Source organism: Ziziphus jujuba, chromosome 3 (genome assembly GCF_031755915.1).
Source record: "Ziziphus jujuba cultivar Dongzao chromosome 3, ASM3175591v1".
In the NCBI taxonomy this organism is placed as follows: Eukaryota; Viridiplantae; Streptophyta; class Magnoliopsida; order Rosales; family Rhamnaceae; genus Ziziphus; species Ziziphus jujuba.
In genome coordinates this window covers 8199329-8216853 of record NC_083381.1, presented here as the reverse complement: position 1 = coordinate 8216853, position 17525 = coordinate 8199329, and the positions used below count along the sequence as shown (strand labels likewise).

The window sequence follows — 17525 nt, the reverse complement described above, 5'->3', positions numbered from 1 at the left end:
ACTATTAAAATTAATTGTTAAAAATGAAAAAAACCAATAGATTAATCTTTTTTAAGAAATTTAAAAAAATTAAAAAAATAAATAATAATTTTTTTTAAAGCATAAGGTTTAACTGAAATAATAACCGAGTGTGAATAAAATTTTTCCTGCTTAAAAAATATAGATAATCTTTTATTTTATTTTTATTTTTTTGCTGATTTTGCAATTTCATTCTAATTTAACAATTATTTATTTATTTCTCTTAATCCCTCGTTCTTCTCTCTCCCGCGCTCTCTCTTCTCTTTCAGTGGTCTGCGCCACTTCTCACTCTGAAGAGGAACCGTCTCTCTGTCTCTCCAGCACTATTTCTCTGGCTCATATCCAATCGGTAAGATCTATTTTAATCTTTTTCTGTGTGGGTTCGTCGTTTTGATTGATCTTGAGGTCGAAATTCAAATTTTATTTGATCAATTTAGGATTTTGAGTACCTCGGTAATCTTAATTTTTGGTGTTGAACAATGGGTGAAGTGCTTTTTCTTTTGAACATACGAATATGTATTTTCGATTTTTTTTTTTTTTTGGGGTTTAAATTCTGCAAATTTATGGAAGTAAAGTTGGAATATAGTTGATGAATAGAACAGGTTCACTTGATTCTGGTGGGCAAATTATCTGTTTGATGAAATGCCCCTTAATAGATATAAAATATGTAAAGTAGAACGTAGATAAATACAGAATATAGAGATAGTTAAAGAAGAATATTGGAAATAATCACCTCCGTCCTGATTTATTTTATAAATTTGCGAAACAAAGAAATGAAGTAGAGTAATGAACCAAAAAAAAAAAAAAAAAAAAAATGATGGTACATGCCCTTTTGTTTTTCAATAAAGTAAAAGGAAAAAGAATAGGGACTTGATATACTAGGAATGTAATGCTTTTCCCTGGTCAAATTATGGTGTGCCTCACAAGCTTTTTTTCTTGGCATACTTTAGCCAATGATGGGTCATTAAGACATTCAAATTGTATGAACTAGACCCAACACCAAGGTCAAGCTTGGATATAACTTATTGAGTGAAAACCACCAATTTATTGAATTGCAATGATTCTAAGCTTTAGATGCAAAAAAAATCAATACAGAAACACAAACAAGGACTTATATTGTGGCAATGCATCTGGAGTTGATGGGGATTTTCTCTCGTTTGGTCTTGTCATTCCACACACATGTAAGGTATCCTACACACAAAACCTGGCGGACAGGTGTAAATTTTTTGGTAGAAAAAGGTTCCCTTTTATTTTCGTGCTTCCAAAATGATGTGGAGGGATTTTGAGACAGTTAATGTTGTTTCATGTAGCAGAAGAAGTGTAATTCTGTTGTATATAGTAGAGTTGAAGAAGAGTGGTTTTATTTGCTTATCTTTGTCTATTAAGATTGCTTGTTGCGTATATGATCAAACAGTGGATATGACTTGCTGACAAACAATGTACATAGTTTTAGGTCAATGGAAACCTCCTCTGCAGCCTTAATTTTATATTTTTGTTTCTATCAGTTTTATTTCAGTTCCTGTTTGACAATTATCAGTTATTTACTTAACTTTTCGAAATAAATTAAAGTTATGCAATCATCATACAGCTGTACAATATATATAATTTTTCAAAAAGTAAATTTCTGAAACTGTTTCATCAAAATAAGTTTCCTTTGCTTTAGTTCTTCATTTTATCTACGCATATTGATATGTAGCACTTGGATGCCATACAGCTGTACTGTACAATATTATGAGAACATGCTAAAAACATGGAAATTTCTCTTTAAATGAGAAAAAATTAAAAATCCCACAGTTCCACTGTGGCAATGGTCAGCACTAGAAGAAGTTCAACTGCTGCAAATCCCAACTTGGAAGCTCCTAAACCAAATTGGAGTTTAGACCCTGCTGCTCAAGTGCCCCAAAGCCCATACTTCTCCACTTCCACAACCAGGATTATCCCCGCCTCTGTCAAATCAGTAAAAAATTCCACCAACTATCGTTTTCCCAAACTGCATATATGTATAGATGCATTATGTTCATTTTTTTTTTTTTTTCTCTCACTGTATTTGTAAACGTGTAGGTGTTTTTGTGTGATTGGTGGCTAGATAAGGTTAACGACAAGCAATTGGCGGTTGGAGGCTTTGCTTCTAGAGAGTAATACCTTCTTACACTATTTATTTTTTTTATTTTTTTTAAATATGGAAATTTAGAAATTTTGTTCTTTAGAAATTTCAGTATTTTAGAATTAATGAAAAGAATGCCATATACAAATCCAAAATATCTTAGCTTTAATCCTGAACTTATCTCAGGATTAGGGAGATTGTTAATTGCTATTGTTGTAATGCAATATACGTCGTTATTTAAAATAAAACAAACTAAAATAAAATGGCTGTATTTCCTTAAGAAAAGTTGAACTTTTTTGAAAGTTATTATTATTATTTATTTTAATGAAATTCTCTTATACTTCATTTGTGTTGATGTTTCCTAGGTAGTTATCAGAAAGCAAGAACAGGATTTTTCTGAATATTCATTATGATATATATTATTAACCATTTTACACTATTTCTTTCCTGTGTTTTTGGTGATGAATTTACCGAAATTCCCAAGTTTTTGAAAGAGTCCAGTGGTTCCAATCACTATAAAAGTGAACCTATCATAGGTGTCTTACTTTGGATGCATCCAGCTCAAATAGGTGAGTTTATGTCCTGCAATATGTAAATGTTGCTGGGAGTACCTGTAGATAGAATATTAGTCATTTGATACATCCAACTATGTTCTGGTCAACCGCTAGCCTTTATTGATGTTCAGATGATGATCTACATTCGACAATATCAACCTTCATTCATAATTGGTGTTAGAAGTCAGTCTGGTGTTTTTTGTGCATGAATTTAATTGGTTATCTCATTTGCACTCTTTTTAGTTCTTGGGTTTGAGATTGAAGCCAAAAGGTTGTTGTCTTTAAAGAGCACTCTTTTTTAATTTGATATTTCAGGAGATTATCAACAAGAGTTTTTATATCTACTCCTGTTTCTAAGCGACACTGTGCCACCAAACTTGAGACAGCAGATGGCATAACAATTACAATCTGCGGTTTAATTAATAGGTCTCGCACTCTTCAAAATGGCATTCCATCTGAAGTATGTGATTCCTTTCTCTTACTTTTCTTCTCACCATTTGATTTTGAAGTGTTAATCATTTGTTCTTTTGGGTATAATAATTGGTTAAGAACTGAAATCTACTTAAAAGCTAAGTAATCAAAGTGGTTGTGATAAAAACATAAATAAGTAAATAAAAGCATGTCAAGGGTAGGAATAGTATCATATCATTTTTGCTACTCGACTATCAATTGATTGTTATTGAAGAAGTCTCAGATTAATTCACTGTTTTTCAAATTTTTTATGATTATACAAATTTATGTTTAAAATTTTCCTTCCACATGAAGTTCAAATTTTTACCTGCTAATATTTTAGGTGTGCAATCAATTTTTGCTTGGTTTTCCATATAATTGGGAGGATTATGCTACTCTGGGTGAAGAATCCAGTGCTGGAGCTTCCTCAACAATAACTTCAGGAAAAAGTGAAGATAATATACCATTTTCTCTGAATGATCTCCATGAGACCAGGACATGCGATCTTTTGTTGTCAAATATTCAGAATCTTGATTATAATTTGTTCGCAGAAAGCATTTGTAATGAGATACAGAGACCTTTGGGAACCACTTGTTCAGAGAAAGCTGGAGCATCAATCAGTTCAAATATGGAATGTGAGCATCTGATAAGAAATGGGAAATCTGGACTAAATGTGACTCCAATCAAGTGTAAGAAAGTTAAGACTGATTATAAAAGCCACCAACTTTCGAATGGTGTTGGAGTAGGTGTTTGCACAAGAAGCATGACTAGGATTAAAAATCTGGCTCTACCATGAAGCAAAATTATGTAACCTGTTTTGTTTTCATCATTTGTCTTACTAAACTGGATTGGTGGTAACAAGAAATGCTTCAACATTGATACTTTTTTTGTTTTTGTTTTTTTACTTGCAAATCCGTTTTCTGTAGAGAATGGGAAGTCAAAGAAATCATGGTACAACAGCGGTCAGAAGATGTAGTATGATGCTGGAAATCCAAATTTATGTACTGAAGTATTTTTATCTTTGGAACTCTGGGATGGCTCAATTCATTTAGTCATATTATATTACTTCTAATTCTTCAGATGCAGCCTGTCCACTGTATCAGCTCTTTCATCAATATGGGAAAGGCTCAATGCTGATGTCTTTGTTTCTATCTCTTTTCACATATCGTTTATCTTGACACTAAATAATTTAACTCTACTTTTCTGATGATTAATATCTTCGTTTAGAACTGCATTAGACTTGAATTCATAGTCTTGCTCAATGGTAATGACAGGTTCCGACCTTTCCAAGGTCTATTCTAATGTCATTAAGTGAAAAACTAGTTACACCAACTTAAGGAGACTTGTATTTTAGAAGCATTATTCATCAAATTGTCAATTTTCATAATTCTTAAAGAAACTATCATGCTACAAGGTCCAAACATAAAAAATAATTTAACTATACAACCAAAATCTCCAAATATATAGAGCAAATTGCAAGAGAGAATGCATGTCTCAAAATAATACAGGTCCGAATAGAAAACAATTACATAAAGATTTTGAATACAAAACCAAGTCCGAATTGAATTAATTTAATCTCTTAACCTCAAGTTCGCAACTCCACTTCCAAAACATAGTCCTGGCAATTCACTAAACCTCGACTATTTACTACAGGAGTTAGGTATGGAGGGGTGAGTATGAATATTCAATGAGCTGGGTCTTTGATACCCATACAAAATATGAATCATTCAGTACTGCAAAATAATATACAACATAATATATGTCATGAAATAAATAATACCATGCAATGCAATTTGCCAAAATCTTTGTGAATCTAGTAGAAAATAATTCATGAATAAACCTTTAGGAAAAACCATTTTAATGAAATCTAGGATTCGATTACATGTATAGAACATATTAGTACATGCTGGATGGGAAAACAATAACTCTTTTGTAATTTGGAAAAACATCTTTTTACCAGATCGATGACAAAATGTTTCAGTGCCTTCAATACCTAGAAAAAATAGATATCTCTAAACCATATTAACAAGATATATCAATCCATAACCATATCCATATCTATATAATCAAATAACCAATAATATTGGTTGAGCAAGCTTAAGGCCAAATCCATATTCCATATCTGTTAACAAGGTTGAGTAAACTCCAAGCCTAAACCATAATCCAAATACCACACTGAGCAAGTTTAGGTTTAAACCAAATCCATATTGAAACCATAATTCTCAAATTCAAATCCAAAATACTAGAATAATTAAATCATATTCTAAAGGATCTCCAAATTGAAAACTCAGTAAAATAATTTGAAATAAATCATGAAATTGTAATATGCTCAAATGCATACTATGTATGACATAGTATGCATATATATGTATATATATATTTATATACTTATATACAATTCTGTTATAGAAAGTGTCTGTTTTCCTCCATAATGTGCACACCTAATGTCAGGTGACATCTTACAGGAAATCTCTGTCAGGCAACATATTTGCTGACGTTAGGTGCTCACACTTCGGAGGACGTCAAACACTTTTTATGGCAAAATCATATATATATATATATATATATCTACACACACACACATGATAAAGGACTAAACAAAATATACCACTTAAAATTCTATGTAAAAGATTCTAGGTAAAACACAGATTCCAAACTATTTCATGTATGCATGAATGCATATATATATATATATATATATTTATATATGTATAAAAGAGTTTTTGAAAAAACTTCCCACTTACAGACTCTGCTTCCATTAAACTAATTCATGAATGAACCCTCTCTAAAAACTCGTTCAAGTGTTCCATTGTCTAGATTATAATCGCAATTTAATTAATATTTAACACGAAGAAACAAATAATCCACTTTCAAACAATCATTCTAATTTAAAGAAGTGGATATTCATACAAGATTGAATTCAATCTCAAGATTGTAATTTTCATCGCTGAGCACCAAATCGAACAATTTTCTACCAGATTTTCCAAATTAAATAATAAGGAACCTTAACAACCCATTGCAAATCAAAGTCCAAAAATTAACCAATATATCCAACTTAACCAACAAATTAGAAATCAATTCCATAAATCATTCCAGTAATTGCAACAAATCAACAAAAATTACTTGGTACCCTCAAGACTTTCTTATCAAATCCAGACACAAAATCCAACAAAAACAATTTTACATTTCCAAATGTCTTCCAAAATTTAAAGAAACAAAACTTAACCTCAAAATACATTAAATCTTAATTTCCAAATGTCTTCCAAAAATTAAAGAAAATCAACTTAACCTTAAAATATATTAAATACGATACCAACATGCAACTTAACGTAAAAAATTCATCTCCTAATATTAAAAGAAAAACAATTCCATTTCAAAGAGTACCAAATCTGAGATACGCAAAAACATATTCCTTTAAATCCAACAAAAATCATACGGCCAACAAGCTTCTAAAGTTCAAAATTTCAAAGTCCATTTTTAAAGCTAAAATATTTTTATAATCCAAAAATTAAACCTTTGAGAAAACCCAAAATAATAATCTTAATTTTAAAACTTACATGCATGTTAACAAAAATAAGTTAACCTAAAAAATTAAACACTAAAGATTACAAATTCAACTACAAACTTAACATGCAACCCAAGTCTCATTTCCACACCGTAAGGAAGTGGCATGGCCACTTCAATTTTGAAGTGCACATGCCAATTTTGTCAAAGGAAGGACGAGGAGTGGCGTACCCACTTGGTTCCTCAAGGTGTACATGCCAATTCCACCTTATCTCACATGTGAACCTTTCTTGGAGCTCAATTTTAGTTAAGTGTGGATTCTTGGAGCTCAAGGCTTGGTAATTAATGAAGTATGTGACTTGCATATGCTTATTTTTATGATAGCTTTGTGATGGAGATCAAAGGGTGCAGATTAAGCTATCTAGGATTAGGATTAATTAAAGCTCTTGAGAATTGATTATATATATTTTGAAAAGAGCAAAGCAAAAAAAGGAGGAGAATTGGAGAGAGCCTTTTGGAGGCTAGGGTTTTGAGAGCTTTTTGGAGAGGAAGAAAAAAAAATTAGAAAAAGCTCTTAAGAGAGCTCTTGGAGAATAAGAATACTACAACACCAAATTTAGAGAAAGAAAGTGCTTTCAAGATGAGGAAGCTCAAGGGATTTGGAGGAACCATGATCTTTTAGTTTTCTCTAATTTTTTTGCTACTCTTTTTGTTAATTTGTCAAGAGATTTCTTGGGATTTTATATGAACATGATGATATATAAGGATTTCTCTTTGTATTATGTTCAAGTTTCATCTAAATATTTACATATGCTAGATCTTTGATCTAGAACCTTGATGTAGCTTAGATTCGGATTGTGACGATATAATTTAGTGCTTGATGGGTTGATGTCTTTTCAATTATTTGTGTTTCCATCAATTAATTGAAGAACATGCCTAATTAGATTGAGAAATTGGTTGGGTGTTGTTAGATTCAAAGATTGAGAAATGGGTAATTGATGAATTGGTCACTAAGAAAACACAACTTAGGCACTATTGGAGCTTCAAAGAGCCAAATTAGGCGTAGGGAACCTAAATCTAGGTTTGAATTGAGTATGAGAGAACCAATTTAGCTTGGATAATTGAAAGAGGACCTAATTGTATGGTTAATTGGTAGAATTAGGAAGAAATTCCAATTAGAGTAAATTTTCCACATATCTTACCATCGAAAAAGAGAGTGAGTGAATTTAGAAAGCCTTTGTTGATAATTGAATTGGAATTGATCATTAATTGTCAAATTGAGCAGCCACATGATAGGTCTAAGTGAAGTCATTTTCCTAGTTGTTTGGATTCATAGATTCCCTTGCATGATCAGTGCTGTGTATATATATATATATATATATATATATTTTCCAATTATTTTGTATATTCCTTTCAATTATCTCTAATATGTTAGATTAGTATTTAGTATTTAGTTTTATTTCGATATTTGTATTTGGTTGCCTAAATAAAGTTAAGTCATGAATATTATGGTAATTGGTCATATTTTGTAAGTCCAAAAAATTCTCGTGAGAATGATACTCATACTCAATCAATTTATCACTTAAGTATTTATGCACTTGTGGGAATTAAAGCAATCAGGTTTTGGATTAATTGGTCAGGAGTTCGAGTTGTGGCGATCATCAATCAATTGATAGGTGGGCAGTGTAAATCCTTCGACACTTAAGTCAGTAAATGATCTAAGCTAGCCATTCCAAAGGAATTCTGGTAGAATGATGATAAGCTAGATAGAAGAGAGGCCTTAGATATGGGGTCTAACCTCTTCCTTGAGCCTAACCCATTAGGTTTTATTTTTTTATTTTTTTATTTTTTGCTTGTTCTCTAAGCTTACTTAATGACCAAGTTTACCTGGTAGCCATGTTAGTTTGTAAAAAAGACAACCTTATAAACCTATAAATAAGTGCTATGCTTTTAGTCTTGTATCACAGACAAAATAAGTTTTTTTAAAGACTCCAGAAAGAGTTTTAAGAGAATTTTTATTTTTTTTATTTTTTTTATTTTATGTATTGATTTTAAAGAAATAAATAATACATCTATTTCTTCTCAATTATTTTGTTATTATTATTATTTTTTTGTTTTACGTGTTTATATTTTATATGTTTTTCATGGTCTGAGAATCTTAACAAATAGTATTAGAGCTCTAGGTTCAAAGATAAGGTTCATTGCAAATAAGTGCCAAATAGAGATTTAAGCATATTAGGAAGCAGATCTTGCCATGGCAAAGAGAGCGAGCCTAACCCGACCTCCAAGGCTGTAGGACATGCCTCCATGCATTGGTCAAAGGATTCTATATGTTTGCAGTGCCCATGGGCCTTAACTTACTCCCACGTGCTCCCTTCCGTCAGACATGCCTGCTGTTGAGCTAAGCCGAGTTGAGTAGAAAGCTACCAACTTGTTGTGCATATGGGTTTACACAGCCATTGTGTCATGGTTCCACTGTTCTAAGTGTGCAACGGGATCATGCGGTACTTACTCGCCCCTCGTGGGTAGTAAGCCAACCGTTAGTGTCCCTCACAAGCAAATAACCCACACGATATTAGTAATGTGCAAGCACCAAGCAAGCAACAAAATAAAGCATGTAATCACAATCGTTAGAAAAGAGTCAGTAAACAAGGTAACAACATAATTAAATGGAAATGCGTTTGTTTTATTCGATCTCGACAGAGAGAACAGCAGAGAGGTTTACAAGCATGCTATCAAGAGTTCTCACCTATGCCTATGGTCTAGCCCAACAACTCGCTGACTAGCCACCCCCCTCTAAAGAGCTTATTGAGCCATTTTCATTCCGACAGGAATATACATCAAAATATATGAGGAATCATAATGGCACTATTTCATATAACAAAAGCTAGAAATCTAAGCAAGTGACCATAGCTTGACTAATGACCCTGGATGAACTTGGCTTGGTATTTACAATCAAAATATGGAGGTGTGTGCGACTCTTGTACATTGGGTGTCTCTCATTATGTAGACTGTATCTTATAGTGTGGTGGTGAATAAGAGGTCTCTTAATTCTTTTTATCCAGAAAGAGCATAAAGGCAGGGGGATCCTTTCTCCCCTTAATTTTTCATTTTAGTTGTTAAGACTTTTTCTATGATTTTGACAAAGGAAGGATAAAGGGTTGTACAGACAAGCGCCCCCTATTTCGCATCTCTTTTTTGCCAATGATAGTCTATTTTTGGTTCGTGAAATAGGGGTGCATGAGAAGCCTTGAAGACATGTTTAATATCTACTGTACTGTTTAGATATCCAATGCTATTTTAGTAGTAATAATAATGTGGCTGCATGGAAAGATCTTTGTTATTTTCTTGGGGCGGGACTTATGTTAAATTCGGATAATTACTTTGGGATGCCTTCTCATTGGGATTGTTCTAAAAGCCAGATAGCTAAAAGATCGAGTTTGAACATGCTTGATGGGTTGAAAGCATATCTACTATCTAGTGTAGGGAAAAAAGTTCTGATTAAAGTAGTTGCTTAGTCTATCCCCACCTACACTATGTTTATCATTAAACTCCCAAAGTTAATTTGCAATGAGATAACTTATGCCATCAACAAGTTCGGTCGTGAGACCGTTTGATGAAAGTGAAAGGAAGCGATGCATTGGGTTTCTAGGACTTGAGCTCATTCAACTTAGCTCTCCCCACAAAGTTAGCCTAGCATTTCCAAAAGTATCTAAAATTTTTGAAATTGAATACTGAACAATTCAGTTATATTATGAGCCCTGACATCCAAAATTGAAGTTTTTCACCTGAAGGCCAATTTAATGAAATTAAACCTTCTATTGGATCCAATTAACACCTAATTGTACTAATCTAATTTCAATTTTGTCCTTTTTGTCTAATTATGTCCAAATATAGTTAAATTTTATCAAGTATAAAACTAATTGATCCAAAACTAAAAGAAATTATCAAACGGTATCCAAAATTTACAAACTTTATAATGATGGAAAGCTTATGAGATAAGGAATGCATTGGCATACTCACCTTGGTCCAAAATTCTCATAGGTGGCCTAAAAACACATCGTAGAATTCGACAAAACTTCTTATTAATGAATCTCTCATACCATCCAGAATCTCAATAAATAGAGGGTGCTAATCGATTCAAAAAGTCCAAAATAGGGAGATGGGGTGTAATGGGTCAACTAAAATGGATGGAAAATGGCCACCATCAGAAACCCAACGGGTTACCTTTGCTGGCTTTGAACGGTCTATCTTGGTGCATCCAAGGCTAATTAGCCAGAAAGTTGGGGGATTTAGTTAGAATGCCATGGGCTTTATAGCCGTTTGGCATGTGTGGTAGTTAGCAGCTGGAAAGGAGCTCAATCAACGATGGCCCAATTTGGTTGTTATGAGTTTTAGGGTCAGATAGCACGTCCTCACAGGTTTGGAGTTCTTTTAGGAAAAAATGGATATAATTTGAATTGTTTAATGAAAGCACGATTTCCCATTTATTATAGACTATTAGGTCACTAGCAGACAAAAATTTGAGACTAGGTTGGACACTGATATAATACTGATGTTTAAAATTTTTTAAAATTATAAGCTTTTAACCATAACTGAAAATTAGACATGTTTCCAATCTATAAATGCGTATCGATGAGCACCACACTATGATATAGGGGTCAAAGCCAAATTCCATCTCCAAAGATATGTCAAACTTGGTCCCACTTAAAAGTCCAATTTGGTTAAACTTGGCCAACATCGATTAAATCGCCAAAAATTTCAAATTTCATGTGTTTTCTTGGGATAAGTTGAAAGTGTGCCAGTGACGATGCTGAGCCCTAGGTGGGGTGTACTATAAGATTTGTGAGCCTTGAAGGATACGAAGTAAGAAAGTGAAAGATTAGTGAACAATACACTAGGGTGGATTGTGGACCAAAGGTGAACCAGTGTAATTCTACCAGGGTAAGTCTAGGCCAATGTGAGGTACTTGTAGGATACCTTACTGGTGAAGGCCGTTTGGTGTCCAATTCTACATCATTTGGATGTAGAATGGTGATGGTTCAAATATAAAGTATACATTTTTTTAATAAATAAGGCATTTTTAGAACGGTTGGCTGCAGGGTTTGTAAAAACTTTGAAGTCTAGCATGCTCTAGTTGAAGTCATCTTGGAATGGGTGACCTCTTGAAAATTCTAAACAAAAATCCCATATCATCTGGAGTGTAGTGGATAAATGGGGGACAATATTAGTGGAGCAAGATAGTTATGTTTCTTCACTTTTTGAACACTTTCCCTTCATCAGATATCTGTATTGCTCTTAGGGACTTGTTGTGACAAAACTTAAAGGAATAGAGCCCTTCACATAGGAGCTCTAGTAGACAGAGCTGTAGAGTCATCATTGCAAGGATTGGTCATTACGACGGTTTGGGTTTGATGCCACTAGACCTAAAGTTAGGAGGCCAGTTATGCACTATCATGGTAGGAATTTTAATACCATCCTACACACTTAGGATAGGATTGTTTGTGTGGTTGTGTCAGGACCTGTCCAGAATTCCTTCCCCGGAACCCTAGACAAGCCCTGATCCCAGGGAAATACCACCGAACCTTCCAACGGAAAATCCGGCAGCACCTCCCCTAAGGGTAGGACTAACCAAAAATTTACCTGCACTGAAAACACACTTCTAAAAACATCCCCTTATTCCTCCCACATTACTACAGATTGGTTCCACAAATTTCAGCACTTCAAAATAAATACAGTAATCCAGTGCAAAATAAATACAGCAAGAGTGAAGAAATATTACAACTGCAATAAAAGAAGAACAGGGTACTTCACGAACTAAAATAGCGAGGAAGATTGAGTCCGCTCCGAATGAACAACGACAACTTGGTACCTAGAGGAACGGAATTTAAGAGTGTGAGATGCTAATCATCTCAGTGAGTGACTCTATCTACTATACAATATAATATCACAGTAATAACGTAGATAAATAATAATAAATTGGAAATAATAATTTCTCTCAAAACCCTTACAATTCTCTCAGTTGGAAAAGTTCCCATTTTAAAACCTTTTCACAAAACCCTTGTTCGTAATCCCCGAAAACCAAGACATCAAATAAATACCAGAACAGTAATAATTATATTTTAAATCCCAATACAGTTTCCAAACATTTTATTTTTAAAACACAGTTCTGAAAATCATTTGATGCACCCACTATATACCAGTGGCGCCAACAGTACCCAGCGTCCCAAGGTACCGCCAGACTGGAGGTTATAGAGAGAAACCGGCATACGGTCGCGTGGCGTCCCACTGCGCCGCTGCTAACCTGGTGTCCCGGCCATGGGGGGTGGCCTACCCTCATCCTATGGCAACCACAGGACAACCTCATAATATCAACCGCGCGCTACTCACACCCACCTGCGCACTAATCACAACCGCGCGCTACTCACACCCACCTGCGCGCTAATCACAACCGTGTGCAAACTAACCATATCACATATAAACAGAACACCAGTACGTGCACGGTGCATCTAAAAATCATAAAAACTCACAAATTTAATTTATATAATAAATTTCACATTTTGCATAACACAGCGGGTATAGTCCATCCGCTTGAATCGGGAAATTCTCCACAATTTCTTTATAATCAATACCATAAATTCCATGATTTTCAAATCCACCAACTCCCAAATCCATCAATTCAAATATCCACATTTTCCCAATAGCATATAATTCTCGAAATATAATAATCAAATCTCATAATATTCCATGGGCATATTTTATAAAAATTGAAATCACCAACATAACCAAATAGTTTCTTTGAAATATTTGAAAATCAAATCATGCCCAATTTAATATTAAAACCACAAGAATTTCAAAATTCTCGAACCCATAAAATAATTTCACATGGCATAAATTTGTAAAATGCACATTTCTTAAATCCAATAAATTCACAAATAATTCCACAATAAATCAAATAAATATTTGGCACATAGAAATTAAATTCCAAATATTTAAATCACACATAATATATTCACCAATTAAATTTCCAAAATTAATTTGAAGGTGGGTCACTCACTTGGAGCACGCAATTAACCCATAATCCACCACGGGATCACTTCTACGACTCACCGGTGCTCCTAAAACAAAATTTACAGACAGTCAAATAAATTAATATTTTATTCGGGTAATTAATACCCGGTACCCGGGGGTCAAAACACAAACGTTAACCAAAATAGGCGAATGATATACCAAATCGAAGCTCGTGGAATGAGGAGCGCATTACCGGTCTCCATCGACCCCAATTCCGCCGGAGGTGGCCGGAATTTGGCCGGAAAGTTTCGGCCGGTTTTCAATCCCTCGTATCTCGCACAGCGCTTCGAATTTTTGAGATTAGAGGCCATTTTTGAACTCAGGGGACCCAAAATAGGGGGAGAGGAGGCTTAATTCGGATTGGGCTGGCCGGAAAACACAAGAAAAGAGGAGAGAGAAATTTTGCCGGCCGGCGGCTTCTCCGGCCCGATCGGCGCGCGTCCGGCGGCCGGTGACCGTGAAAATTGGCGGCTGAGCTCGCCTCCTTCCTCCGCTCATCATTGGCTGGCGCGTGCATGGTCCCGGTGGCCGGAAAAAGTGCAGCAAGGAGAGAGAGAGAGACGGCCGGTGGGAGAGAAAAAAAAACTATGCGTGTGTGTTTTGATGCTCGGGGAAGAAGAAGGGAAAAAAAAAAGAAAAAAGAAAAAGAAAAAGAAAAAAAGAAAAGGTGTTTTCCCACGTGGGGAAAAGAAAAGAAAAAGAAAAAGAAAAGAAAAAGGAAAAGAAAAAGAAAAAGGAAAAAGGGAAAATAAAAATAATTAAATAATTAAACAAAAATATTATCATTTAAAATAATAATAAAAATAATTTGATTTTAAACATGGTTGACATGTGGCATTTTACTATGCTGACACATGGTCACCTTCAGTAAGTCACACGTGGCACATCGTTACGCGTTTTAAAAATAATATTAAAATAATACAGTATTTGAAAAACTTTACAGGTTCATAACTTTCAAACCACATGTCCAAATCGAACGTGCCGCTAGTCTACGGACTCGTATCGACGAGCACTTCACAACCATGCATGAGTCAACGCTCAACCTTGCATGAATAAAAAGTCAACCCCGACACCCCTTGGACAGTTTGAACCTCAACTTATTTTGCTCATAACTTTCAAACCGTAGCTCCATTTTCAACGTGCTACCAGTCTACGAACTCGTGCCAACGTGTACTCCGTAACGGTACCTCAGTCAACCTAGAATTCCAACCGGGTCAAAAAGTCAACTTTTGACCCTTGGTCAACGGTCAACTCGGTCAACGTGCAAAAATTTCCGACATGGTTCGGGACGGGGTGTTACAGATTGTATGATTTATTCTTGACTAGGTGAATTTTTTAGAGTAGAGGTTATGGCTGGCACCTGTGATTTTTCTCATATAGGGTTTCCAAATAGAAATATATGTGCTTGATTTTTATTTTTTTTCCATCTAAATTCTTGCATTTTACTTTTGCATTATCTATTGTGGTAGAATAGAGTTTTCATATGTTTACTTTATGCTTTGTTTGGGAAGTGTTAAAATTTAAAAGGAAACTGATTTTCAAAATTTAGTTTATTGGGAATCAATTTTCCTTTTGTTATGTTTGGTGAATAGGAAAGTTGGGATTAGCTAGTAATGAAATTTAATATTGTATAATAAATTAAAGATTAATTTGTATTTTTAAAAAATCCAAAAACTAATTTTCTTGCGATTTTTAATTTTTAGAGGTAGGAACAACTTTTCTACATATTTTTCCACATAGGTAGAAATCTAATTCTCTTGGCTGCCCACACTTTCCCACTTTAAAATAAAAGTCCATGTAGATAGATTCATCACTTTTCTAAGGGAATTAAATTCCCATTAACTTTACATTATCCAAACATGGCCTTATTGTATTTTTATTATATGTTTGTGGGAGGACTGTGTCCTTGATGTTTTGATTATATAACTGTGAATCTGTTGGGGGTTTAGTGATACACCATATGAAGTATACATAGATTCTTGTAGGTTCTTTATTTTTGTTTCTAAAAAGAAGCATAAAGTTTATGAAAAAAGCCTACTCAACCCCCTTTCAAATATTTTTTTGGATTTGTGCAAGTTTATGAAGATCTATTTTCTTAAAGCTTCAATATTAAACTCTACCATTATTTCAGGTTACTCAATTATATGCAACAGTTTTGCATTATAGGTGCTGCTTTGATTATGTCTGGAGCTACATATGGAATTTTAGGTTATTCTTGTTGGAGAATTTTCTTAAGACAATGAGGATCGTCTTTATAAAACTCATTTGCATTGGTTCAACCAATGAATAACAATTTTTATTTTAAATCAGCATAGATCTATAACTTACAATTTTGCAATCTTGGAGGAGATTTAGTTTTGAATGCCTTTCCAATGTCAAATGCTTATTATCTTATATGGGTGGAGAACTAAGGCATGAAGCTAACTTGTCAATGTAGTTTCAGTGCAAAATAAGCAAATTTGATATTTGTAAAGGTGTACAAAATATAGATTACAATGAAGAGCTATATGGAGGCACAGGAAAATTATTGCTAAAAATAATTAAAGTCATCAATTGAAGAATCCAATGGGCCAAGAAACATCTTATTAGGCGAGTACAACATGAAATTACATTAAGAATTGAAGCGTAGGATTAAAAGCTAATCAAAGCTTCAGGATAGCCCAAAGCCACCCCACATGAAGAGAAAAGTGCCTAAGGCCTAGTTGCTTACCCATCAAGTTCCTTTATTATATCCTGAAATTTTAATTTTGGATTTTTGAAGAAAATACCACACCACCACCACCATCTTTAACGGTACCCATTCATCTCCATGATTGAAAAATTTTCTTCTACACCCATTCATCCATTCCACCATACAAGAGGGGTTTAGAAGAAAATTGGTAAAACCTTGAAGAAGGAGGATAAGGAGAAGAAATTTTTTCCAAAGAACAAGATCTACTGCTGTCATCCACACAACCATTGAAGACCTTGTTTTTGCTTTCAATTTTCATATACTCTTTCACCTTTTTTCTTTTGAACCTAATGCTTAATTTCATTATAGATTTTGTTTTCAGTTTAGTTATGATGTAACATTTCATTATAGATTTTGTTTTTAGTTGAGTTATGATGAAACACCCTTTACCAAAGTTTATCAAAAATTTTTGCACTTTAACCAAGTTTGATCAAAATTAATCGGGATTGACCAAGTGAGTTCTACAGTTAACTTTTTATCCCAAGATAAATTTTCCTTTGAAAAATTCACCATTGCAAAGAATACATCATCCCAAGTTCATAGATTAGTAGCACGTAAAAAATGGAGTTGAAATTAAAAAAGATATGATAAAAAAAAATAAAAGAAAAGATAGGATCTAGACTGGTTGAGTGAGATTGAGGTTGACTTTTTATTTGTATGGATTATGGTTTTGACTAGTGTACCATTACATAGTACTCATTGATATGGGTCTGTGAACTACCAGCATACTTAATTTGGAGTTACGATTGAAAAGTTATGGATCTATAAAATTATGTTATTTTTCTTGAATTGAATTCACCACATAGTCTTTATCAAAAAGTGTATAAAGAGATGTTCAAAAATATCTCTGATGGGTGCCACATGTCACCAATCTACAAGTATCATGTGGCATACTTCATTTTCTTTTTATTTTCTCTTTCTTTTTCTCTCTCCTCGTCCTACCAGCATACATTCACTATGCTTTTCATTCAAATTTCCCAACTCCTATAGCAATTACACTACACAGCCACCACCACAACTTGACCCACCCCACGATAGGCCTAACTAATGAAAATCTCATCCAAATTCCCCTCCATCTATCGAGATAGGGGAA

At 33.9% G+C, this 17525-nt stretch overlaps 1 protein-coding gene across 4 annotated transcripts; it reads left to right on the top strand.

The window, feature by feature from the left end:
* The first annotated feature begins 208 nt into the window (after window positions 1-208).
* LOC125423623 (protein EMBRYO DEFECTIVE 1674) lies at window positions 209-4205 on the top strand. Of its 4 annotated transcripts, XR_009638486.1 has the most exons (6): window positions 209-367; window positions 1733-1975; window positions 2080-2153; window positions 2607-2691; window positions 2992-3136; window positions 3470-4205. XR_009638486.1 is itself a non-coding variant. In XM_048478319.2 (5 exons), exons 2-5 carry the CDS (start codon window positions 1826-1828, stop codon window positions 3771-3773), a joined length of 465 nt encoding a protein of 154 aa, XP_048334276.2. In that variant the 5' UTR covers window positions 209-367; window positions 1733-1825; the 3' UTR covers window positions 3774-4205. The 4 variants fall into 4 exon arrangements, 3 of the variants coding, with proteins under 3 accessions (XP_048334276.2, XP_048334274.2, XP_048334275.2); XM_048478319.2 differs by lacking the exon at window positions 2607-2691 and having other exon boundaries at window positions 3678-4205; XM_048478317.2 differs by lacking the exon at window positions 2607-2691.
* Window positions 4206-17525: the final 13320 nt, after the last annotated feature.

Coding starts and splice junctions, on each gene's coding strand:
- LOC125423623 (XM_048478317.2), top strand. CDS start 1,826: ATGGTCAGCACTAGAAGAAGTTCAACTGCTGCAAATCCCAACTTGGAA. Junction 1,976..2,079: donor TCCCCGCCTCTGTCAAATCA/GTAAAAAATTCC, acceptor GTAAACGTGTAG/GTGTTTTTGTGTGATTGGTG. Junction 2,154..2,991: donor GGAGGCTTTGCTTCTAGAGA/GTAATACCTTCT, acceptor TTGATATTTCAG/GAGATTATCAACAAGAGTTT.